The 11221-nt window shown below is 40.8% G+C and overlaps 2 protein-coding genes across 2 annotated transcripts; both read right to left on the reverse strand.

Annotated features, from left to right (window-relative positions):
• Positions 1–1787: 1787 nt before the first annotated feature.
• LOC145915965 (C2 domain-containing protein 5-like) lies at positions 1788–10211 on the reverse strand. The gene is made up of 20 exons (XM_083002765.1): positions 10076–10211; positions 9847–9933; positions 9545–9716; positions 9378–9473; positions 8983–9167; positions 8722–8864; positions 8583–8664; positions 8363–8458; positions 7999–8107; positions 7537–7651; positions 7128–7210; positions 6998–7070; positions 6523–6702; positions 6046–6157; positions 5847–5973; positions 5439–5542; positions 5145–5246; positions 4404–4529; positions 3686–3874; positions 1788–3163 (listed from the first exon to the last, which is right to left on the reverse strand). The coding sequence occupies exons 1-20, from the start codon at positions 10163–10165 to the stop codon at positions 2453–2455; spliced, it is 2982 nt and encodes a 993-aa protein (XP_082858891.1). The 5' UTR covers positions 10166–10211; the 3' UTR covers positions 1788–2452.
• Positions 10212–10460: 249 nt separating this feature from the next.
• Positions 10461–11221, reverse strand: LOC145909716 (protein N-terminal glutamine amidohydrolase-like). Its single transcript, XM_082997074.1, has one exon. It carries the CDS (start codon positions 11112–11114, stop codon positions 10524–10526), a length of 591 nt encoding a protein of 196 aa, XP_082853200.1. The 5' UTR covers positions 11115–11221; the 3' UTR covers positions 10461–10523.

The raw sequence follows: 11221 nt of genomic DNA on the forward strand, positions 1-11221 counted from the left end.
TTATGGTGCATGGATATTGCAGGGTTCTGCCGACACAGATTTTCAACGGCTTCGAGTGTTTCGTGACTTGACTCTCGTGCGAGTGCTTTTGTCCCGAGTGGGGTTGTCACCTTAACCCACTTCTGTGGCTTAACATGCACTCACGCCAGCTTGTGCTGGGATTAGCGGGTTTGCCATAAGTATACAACGCTTGATTAGTGTAACAAACACACATAAAACAACATTTTAATGCGAATTGTGATACGAATTTACGATTGCGTCCATTTGAGATAGACATTTTGGTTCTAAAATTGGAATGGTCGGTTTTGTACAGGTTGTTTAATTGACGTTCACTTAATTCGCTTGCCGTAATATTCTCATACATACAAAATAGTTGTCCCAGCATATTGCGGTTGCGCCATCCAATATTTTTGGACATTTCTCTTTAAACCTCCAACCCGTTATTAAGGACTTAAAAATAGCTCAGTTTATCGTGGTTTTACTGAAGATGACCACAAAACATGTCGTTCAAGCACTTTTCTCAAATCAACTCACACAACCTAGCGTTTCAAACCGCTCGTAGAAAACAGATCCCAAACCTGACCTGTGAAACCCCGTCTGAGTCAGGTTGCGTTCTGCTCTTTGCAGTGCTTTGTTTATGGCACCGGAAAACAAAGCATATCATTGGCTTAGTGTGTTGCGCTATTCACGGAAGTTGGCGGTTGACCTGAACACTTGACGGCATTTTATTTCTCCGATAACAATCGCGCTATATAGAGAGAAAATGCTTTCAACTCATCAACAAATCCCAAGATTTGCTATAACAGCGGTTTGTGGACTATGGGAAAAGATGATTTTTTGTTTTTTAAACTCATGGTACTTTGGTTGTTCTGTTTAGAGCCATGGAGAGAAAAAATGTACAAATGCGAGACCTTTTTTGGGATCACTTTTAGTTGTAGGGGGGACCAGAACTCTGGTGGAAATGCCTTAGTTGCAATTTTTTTATAATCATTGGCGCCTACGATCATGCAAGGTCCCTAATGCGCCGCACCAGCTTTCATCTCTAGTGAAGCCTGTTTCTGTGCAACAGCAGCAGGATTTGGTTGCCGTATAGTGAATGGTCCGCTTCATGCACAAAAGCTAAACATATAACCTACGTCAAAGCAGTCGATTAAATCTAAACCCGAACCCCTTGGTCAAGGCAACGGACCGATGAATCTAGAGGTATCGGTTTCCATAGGTTGGTACTCGCTCGTTAGCAGTTGAGCGCGGAGGCTACTGTGTAACTCAAGCGGCCAAATCCGTTTGTTCCAAACTTACCACGGTTTACACAAGCTCGATGGTCCGTGCTTTGGAACCCGCCATCGGGACGACTTTGACTGATTGACCGCCCTGATGGGCCGCACTGCGATGCAGGGGATTAGGGCCCGGTTTTACGTTTGTTTAGCAACGGTCTCACAAACCGCTTTTTTAGGGAGCGGCGTGTTGCGTCGAAGCTGCCTGCTGGGAAGCCTTGAGCGATTCTGGGACAAAATGTTTTGAAAACTTATCTGTGTTGCGTTTGCGGATTGGTTTAAAGAAGTCTTGTTACCGGTTCGGATCACTGAAATATACGGAGCTTGTTGCGCAGCGATTTGATCGGTTGCCAAAACTGCGTTTAACTTGTTCAAGGGGTTGTGGCTCGTTTGCGTTCTTCACATGCAGATAATTTATAACGGCGTCATGTTGTAGGATATTTTACTTTGAAAGATGGCAGACAAACCAAATCTTTTGAATGGTTCAAACGCACAACGACCGCAGGTTCGCTTACAAACATCTGTAGAAAAATAAAATTACTGCAGATAACAACATGAATACACAAATCGGCAGCAAGCCAACCAGAAGATGATGGTGGTGGTGACATCGGTTTCTGGATCAAAAGTAGGACAAGTTATCGTAAACAACAAAGACTGACAAACAGTTGTCACATATTTCAATTTTGATAAATGCACGTTATTTTTTTGTTGTTCCTGAGGATTTAATGCGAATAATTGCCTCGGTGTAAAAAAACGAGACTGACAGCAGAGGAAAAAACAAATGAAATTGTCCACGAAAAATCCGGAATGTAGGCGTCCATTGTGCTAATGTGTTGTAATTTAAGGGTGCAAGTTCACTTTCACTGCCCGACAAACCCGGCATAAATGTCGATGAAAGAAGATGCCGCCTGAGAACAGTGCGACCCACAATGTAAATTGCACTTAATTAGATATTGGTTGGTTTCTTACACGGCAAACCACCCGGTGGCCCACGGAGTGGAGAAAGTGAACGTAGAGGAATGTAAAAATCAGAAATTTCACAGCGAGCTCAGTTGAAGGCAAACGATACGGAGACAAGTTAATTACATACCGCGATTGCGAAAGGCGTGAGATTGCGTTGAAATAATCCTCAACAGTCTGTATTAACCTGGCAGTTTCTCGACACCCGCTCTGTGTCGTCATAATCCCCGAACGAGAACAACGTCACCAGTTACGTGTAGAAGGGTCTGCGCTTCGTTCTTCGTCAGGCTTTCAGAGAGCATGCGATACGACGAGCGACACGAGGTGAGTGCATTCCCGCCTACCGCCACCACGTGGGCCCGTATCAACGCGTTGGTCTCCGCTAGGGAGCGCGTCACAAACCAGCAACTGCCTGTACCGTGAGGTGGCTCGGCAATAGCAACTTCTTCGTCCGACCCGCGTACAGATGTTGTTTCGCGGATTATAAACATGTTTAATATTCCAACGTGTTTCACGATGCACTGGCCGGGAACACAGGCCATTGGAACTATGTGTACAGGCTCTGCAGGGGCAGTGACTTCTTCGTTTAAGACTTCTGGAAGGTTCCACGGCGCCGCGCCTTCGCTGTTGTGCCGAACGCGCCCAGATCCCGATTCGCGACGAAAACGGCCGCCCACGGAGCTGGAACGCATGAATTTTCGAGACGCTGTGCGCGCCATTCGAAGCAGAGGAGAATCGAAGGGTTTTAAATCGTTGGATCGAAGACTGCGGTTGTGGAAAACCTGATTCTCGGAGTCGTGTCCCGAGCTGATGCGGTGCCGAGAAGACGACGCCTGAGAAGTTTCGATGGATGACTGGCGGGAAATCTTCATCGGCTCGAACTTGTGCTCGTGGGGTTCGCTCATAATCGCCGCCCCGCTCATCCATATCTGATAAACCGGATTAGTTATTGGGGATTTCCGTATCTGCCCATATCTTTGATCGCAGCACCGATATTGTACTTGAAAAGTGGAGCGATAGTGAGTCGCCGTAAGCACAGTGTTGCCAAAAATGCTAGTTTCGTCAATATTTTGAAATATTTGCTGTTCGGCGTTAGAAATATTAGCAAGCATGAACAACAAACATAATTATTGATTCTTTACAAGCTGCTTAAAGTTAAAACACCCTCCGCACAGAAGCGGTAATAGGTGATGAGAATTATCAATATATGTTTAATAATATCGATATTGAGTGTTTATGCTAAAAGTTTGAAGTTGTTGTGTAAGCACAATGTTGACTGCAAAACGCCTGAAAATGTGTTAGTTAGCTTTGGATTTGCTATTGAGCGTTAAAAATAGTAGCAAGCATGAACAGCAATTCTTTACAAGAAGTTCAAACCACCCTCCTTACTCACACAGTCATAGGTAAACAACACCGCAAAGTATCCCTGTTAACTTTTAAACAAATCTCACTTGCAATTCGTCATCGTCGGGCAACACTATGTGGAATTTGAGTGAACAAACGTGACAGACGTCCGCTTTCATACGAAGACGGAACCACACTCCCGCAAGTGCTTGCTCGCACGACGTCCGCAAACCCGCGTTGAGCTCCACGTCATCGGCGTCGTCACTGTAGCGAACTCTCCTCACCAGCGAGAAACTCTGCAATCCGACAATTTAAAAACATTCACATTTTACACGGAATAAAAAACCCTAAGCTAAAATGATTATAATTATAAGCAAATATTTCGAATACTGCTGTTTTTATCACCAGTGCTGTACTGACTTGGGTTGCGACACCTATAGAAAAGCGGACAAGCGTTTATTCGCAACTCAAGTCAGTTAGTTACAATGATTAGTATATCAGTTTTCTATTCCGTGTAATTAACTCAAGTTATTTAAAGTCGAGGCGAGAACGAAAAAGCACCCTCCCGGTGGTGCGTGCTTTTTTTGTTTAAACTCACGTCCCTTGCACACTTTGAATCAATGTACACTTTTGTGTGCCAATAAGGGATCACCATGTAAATGCCTTGACAGTTGGGCGTTCCCACCCCGGGCATGCACAAATGTGAATTGATTCTGCGTTGTTTGATTGATGTGTTAGAGATTTTTTCCCTTAAAGCTAAGGCAGTAACATAAAGATGTAATAAAACAATCCCTAAACGCACATAAACATCATCTCAACCCCAACCTGAAGAAGGTGGTGGCATTTCTCTATTCCCGGACACATATCTAAGGTGCTCAGAAAACATCCCGGAGGTGGAAGATTGTCGCTGAGGTAGGAAAGAAGTTCCGACTCGTCATCAGCATCCTCCACCTGCAAATATAACATGATATTGTGCTGCTATCGCTGCAATTTACAGTTGAACTGTGCGATGTTAAACCCTGATTAAGTCTCGCTGGTGCTTTGGAACTTGTGGTTTTACTGCTGGTGTTGAATATTTTTTGACCGACACAAATCGAAAAGTACATGAGAGAACCACCTAAACATATAGGCGCCTGACTCGATAACCCTTACGGTTTTATCGGAGCCCATGCCATTTTATTTCACAAATTTATTGTTCATACGCGTTCCAGTTCTTTTTGTGCAAATAAAATCGAATAGAAATACATAGCGGTGGTCGGCGTCCTTTTATCGTAGTATGCCAATTTTATTTAAAATCTGTGGCGTGTCACAAGGTAATAGTGTCCACTAACTTATAAGCTATGACAAAACGAAATTAACTTGGTGTACCATAAATATTCACCAAAAGCTTGGCACCCGTGGCAGGGGTTGCCGAGCCCAGCTCTGTAGCTGTAATAAATTTCAATTCTATGCAGGTATGGTATTCCAAAGAGTAGTTAAATAATAACAAAGTTTTGTAATTAACGCCGAACATACATAAAGAGCAAACAGAATTGCAGAAACAAACAAACATTCGTTGTAATTTACCGCAATGGCGAGAGATTCTTTTCCATCTAGTGACAGATCAAGACTTCCAATAGAAGATGTCGGGGACTTTTTCTGACCATTCGTTTCATTAATACCAATGGGCTGTAAGGATAAAATGTAAACAGAGGATTGAAATAAGCGTGAAAAACGCGGGATTTTGGTTACAGCTTATCAATACATTGGCAATAATTTTGTAACATTACGGCTTACATTGCATCGATGAACCTCATAAACGTACATTTTACTAAAACATTTTTGTGAAAATATAAAACAAGTCACAGCATTTCAACTCACCTTCAAGATTATCTCGTACGTCTCCTTGCATTTACTTGCGAACTCAGCACACAATTGTTCGATATTTGAATGCGTTGAACTGGTTGTAGCCTTGTTTACGCTTTCTGTACAGTCACGTATATTGTTACTTTGGGTGAACTAGACATGTTTCTGTGCACCAAATTCACTTATTTTTCTTGCCAAACTGCCTTTAACACAACATAGATAAAATTCAAGGAAAGATATGCGTTTCATATTTGCAGCATGTATTTATTGCTACATAAAATATGCGCAATTGTATTAAATTTGCTAAGTACCTTGAAAATAAATAAGACGTTGTGTTAGAGTTTGCCAAGCATTGTATCCAATTTACAATACATACATATATACCAGATAAGAATTGAAATTCGACTTCTCAACACCCTTTACCACTTAGCGTGCTCGGAGCAGGGAGTGCTTCCAACAATACAGCCGTGCCGGTCGCTATGCCAACCACGAGGTTTTCACCCAGAGTGATGTTGCTCTCAAAGCCGAACACCGCGTTCATGCATCGAAGCTGAGTGAAAATTACGAATATGGGACAGGCTGATGCAAATGAGTGCTGGGTGATGAAAAACATAGGTATTACCTTGAGTTTTTTGCATAGCTGTTTGTGAAGTTCGTACTCAATGAAGGGGAGAATTTCACTGACGTTCACGGCGTTCGAGTCACCCTGGCCCTTCTTCTTGCTTCGGCAATATCTGAAGTTTTCGCGGGGTTTATTTAGTGATCAATAAATTTACGGCCAAGGCCTGGCACGTTTTGGAAGTTTGTCATATGATGAATCGTGTAATAAAGCTGTTTGAAGGTGAGACTTCAGATTGTATATGTATAAGTCTCGGAACCATTATAATACATCTTATACTCAAAAGCTATACATTATATACAATCAGCTACACATAAAAACTGTACATATTTTGTTTGAACCGCGATCAATTTTATATACAAGTATAACATACAAAGCACCTTTATTAAAATGTCTCTTTTTGAGTCAAAAAAGCCAAAATTCATAACAAAGCCATCCAGCACCCATTTGAAACCATCACTATATAAATCGTTTGCGTACCTGGCCTGTATAAACGCCGCTTTCCCAACCGTTCGAACGCCGTCAGGTACCTCGACAGCTGCGAACAGAATATCGGGGACGTAAAGGTCTGGATTAAGAGGTGAAGGTTGAAAGTTCATCGGGTAAGATTGATCCCCGATTCGAAACCGAACTCGGAACAAGTCGGCGTCGGTTTCTTTTCTGCCGAAAAATGTTGCGCAATAGGTGTCACGTGACTTCATTTTGTGAGTGCGTGGCATATGCATGGTTAAACGGTTTGATAAATATGAGCATAGGAAGAGACTTGGTTTTCTGAAAAACGTTGATAATATTGTCATAAGTGCTGCATAACGACAGCCAGTGGAACGTTTCGACAAACTGACCGATATCTGCCCGAGCATCTTCTTAAGCTATTTAAACTGCATGTTCGCCACGGTGTCGATTGGCGTGGATAAATTATAGTTTTATACAAACGGCATTCTTTGCCCAAACTTACTTGTTTTCCGTCTTTAAAGTTCCACTTCCGTAAGGTGGCACCAAAGCATCGCGGGAGCTGCGTCGACTGTCGGCTGCAAAAAAACGATAATTCTTTTACGGATTAAATTTGATGGAATTTTAATGTATACCGTTTAACTGGACTGATTGGCTGAGTAGGGAGGTGTCAACCACGGCAGCGCTTCCCTGGGCACTGAGAACAACCACCTCGTCGCTGCATAAGACACAACAATAAGCTATGAAATATATTCGGAGAAAATGTATGTAAACAAAGCAGTGAAGAATATTTCAGCGACTTGTTGTCTGAGAATACTCGATTCAGGTAAGCATTGGAACGAATGTTCATTATATATTGTAACATATATACATACATATTAGGCAACCTATTTCAATGTCGTCTTTATGATTAACACTGCCAGATTTAGTCAGCACTCGTTTACAAAATAAAGGTGAACTCTGAGCATGCAGCAAGCTGCGGGAGGAATAAAATCACTCAGCGGGCTACTTAACCACTCGCTAACAAGCGTAAAAATCACTCACCAGATCGTTGTTTTCTCCTTGTATCCGATCACGCTGTTGCACCCGAGCACGTGGCAGTTGCTTTTGATCTCTTGACGTAATTCGCTCCACCAACCATCACGTGTCTCCGATTCGGCTTCAAAAATCGTCAGTATTTTACCAATTCAAACTCCGAGAAAATTTTGTTTCGACGAGTGCTCAAATTTCGATCTGGCGTGTTTTCTAAACTTCTATCTCGCCCAATTACAAAATCATGATATGAAACTTATACTTTGACGGTGTATAAATGGGCAATGTCACCAGCGAACAAATTATAAAAAGACGTCTAAAACGTTTATAATAAAAGTCACTTACTGTGTCAAATATTTTCAATGCATTTGGTCACCTTCATTTTTAATAATTGTAAAAATCTTAATATTAATATGCGACTCCGCGATGTCATAGCTACAAGGTTAAATTATTGTTTACAGAATTACTTCACACCAGTGTTGTAGACTTTCTCCAGCAGTTTAACAGAGTGTGACGTCACCATGGTTGAGATCCTCGTCACGAAGCCATGGGGGTATGAATGCAGGGTGTAAAAAGGGAAATCCTAAAAACACACAAATCGCTTGGACACAAATCGCTGGTTAGGACGTGAAAAACAATCTTAAAGTAATCACTTAATTATGCCGATCATGTGACTGTATGAAACATTGACATAAAAACATTTTCTTCAAGCCGCGGTTTTGAACGAAAAACTAATTTTAGTTGGTATTTTCAAACACGTATCACTGTAAAAATTGGACGAAATGTGGGTATATGGTAACATATCGAAACACGTGCGCAAAATCTTACGAGTGTATACCTTAAGTACACCGGCCGAAATCCCCTGGGTGCTTGTTTTGTGGAATAAAAGTCCTTTCATATCATGAAAAGTTTCCTCGTGTAGAGAATGGTGGAGCTGTGGAAACGCAAAAAATTCTCTCAAATAATAAAATATTAATTCATTTAGGCTCATCATATATAACGTTACAATTCATACAGGTTATCAGAAAATACAGCAAATGGTTCAACTTTGTTTTTACCAAGCTAGAGTCCCCAAGAAAACTAAGGTCTTCGTTCGGCTCATGTAATGCCGATTCTTGTGCTTCGAAAAACTTTGGGGACCTATGGGAGCACGTGGATCATCATCAGGAATATATTTTAATCAATTCTGCAACCTACACTTTGCTGTGTCGCTTCGACGCGTTTGCAACACTTTCTATGGTGACAGCAGTTCCTATTCCACGCACTACGATGCCCGAATCGCCCTCGATGTCAAAAGAATGATGGAAACCAACCACTGCATTGCCACCAATGCTTTCAACCTAAAAAAAACTCTTTCAATAACAGTGAATAGCCAACATTGAAGTTACCTGCATAAGAATTACCAAATAGATCAGAGCGTACTTGACAGCCCCGGATTCCAAATATGGAAATTCGTACCTTTGTGCCAATATGCCTCTGGAGTTCGCCAGACATCTTAGAAAACAATCTCTGCCTAGCTTCGTTTGATGCTCGAGGTGTTCTTAATTTGTCGATCCATTTGTACTCTGGATCTTCCCTGACCAACAGCTCATGAACAAATCCGTGAATCGCAGTAACCTTGTAACACTCTGGTACCTTTGTAGCTGAGCAGTACAGAATGCAACTTACTATTAATACTTCATCATTTTGTCAGCAACTGAACACTGGTAGTCTTATAAACAGCATACAGTATTTGTTAGAGCACTGTTATGATGTATCATTGTAATATATCAAATTTGCTTTTTAGTGGCAAATTAAAAGCAAGTTTTGGATGGTAATCAACAAAATTTATATACAACGAAACAAGTAATTACCACAGATAAACTTGAATCCACAAGACGACTGACGAAACTGGTTGCTGTCGGCAAAAAGCTCCAGTTTAACCTTTAGCAATATTTCTCCACGAATCCCTTGAAAAAATTTGATACATCAGAAACATAAAAACAATATGCCAAAGTTACACCAGCTACAATGATGTTACCATGCATGGTGTCATATATAGGAAACCAGCCATAAAGGTCGTTTCTTGACTCTGGGTCCAATAGTGGGTCAATGTCTATGTTGACTTTCCCAATGGCATCGTGAGAACTGTAAGTGTCATGATCAAGAACTCGAACTTGGAGAAGTTCATCTTGTAGATGTTCGTCATCAACCTGAAGTGTAACAAGGTGGAAAGAAGACAAACTAAAATGTTGGCATGGAATTTAGAAGATAAAAAACAAAAACAGTACAACAGGAAAAAACATGTATACAATTGCAAAACTGTATTTTGATATATTATACCTCAAATTTAAACCAGGGCGAATTCCAAAGGGGATTCAGAGACTTAGAGTAAACCTCTGTTTTGTATGTAGTAGCTCCAAATTTTACCTGAACATGTACAATGGAATTGAAATGGAAAATTTCCAAATAACAAAAACAACACTATATGAGTTTGTTTAACAAATAAGCAGTTGCAAACCTGATAAAATGATGCATAGCGATATTGGAACATTTAAAATCAGAATAATACCTCAACAAAGGCATCTGTCAGTTCAGATGCTCTGTCCATTACAGGAAGATGTCTGCCAGCCACAATGCGCACCTTCAAACGCCCAGGCATGTTGATTTGTTCAAAGCTGTTACTTTAAGTCAACCTCAAACATACTGTGGTAAAATACAAAAATAAATAACAACAATACATACCATACAAAACTTTCTTCAGGTTTGTTTGTGCAAGTTATTCAAGCAAACTCAAAGCAAAATTAACATAAGTTTGTGAAGTATGGAAGCACAGTAACAAATAAGACTCGATTAAAGCAAATATAAAAAACGCCAATGATGTAATAAAAACACAAATCATGACTATTGTACAATCAACACCTACATGTACTAACAGTGTGGTACAAAAATATCCTAATTAAACTTGCCATTGCTAAATTAATACAGGTATAAGCACACTAAAAAAGGTGATTCACATTTCATGGAGCAGGATGTTGATATTGCCTAATGAAGGATTGTAATGTGTAAACAACACCAATACCAGAATCCATATTAATGTAGTCATCCAGGTTCATATCACTTCCCATAGTGGATATGCATGGATAGTGGGGTGGTCTTGCTTGCCATGTACCATCTATGTTCTTCATATGTGATCGGTCTGATGCAAAGTTTTGAAGGTAGTCTTTTGCTTTGATGACTTTCAGTTTATGCTGAAACTGAGGCTTGAGTACCAAGCTTGGTTTGAAGGTTTCAGTAATGTACCTATCAAAAGTACAAGGAAATGGCACGAAGGAGTCTAGGTCGTAGACATCATAACAGTGGTTACTATTGCAAAACATTGCAATGACGTGATAATCCCAAACTACAGGGTCATTGTCTGCTTTTCGGGAAAGTTGCTGCCACAGAGGAACTGTCCTCGAAGAGTTGGAAATAAAAACAACATCCATATGGTTCACTATGTCTGGAGATTTTTGAGACATAGATTCGCAAAATTTCCATACATTTTCTTCACAAAAGCAGCGGGTGTATATGCATTCACTTGCATTGCATATGGGAAGATCGTTTTCCATTTTTGGGTTGGTTTGCAAGTGTTTTTTCCACGTTGATTATGTAATGCGTTGTTGGTTTCTAGAACTGACAGAAAGTGAAATCACAGCAAATGAAGGAAATAATTTTA

This window comes from Ascidia mentula, chromosome 1 (assembly GCF_947561715.1).
Source record: "Ascidia mentula chromosome 1, kaAscMent1.1, whole genome shotgun sequence".
Taxonomy (NCBI): Eukaryota; Metazoa; Chordata; class Ascidiacea; order Phlebobranchia; family Ascidiidae; genus Ascidia; species Ascidia mentula.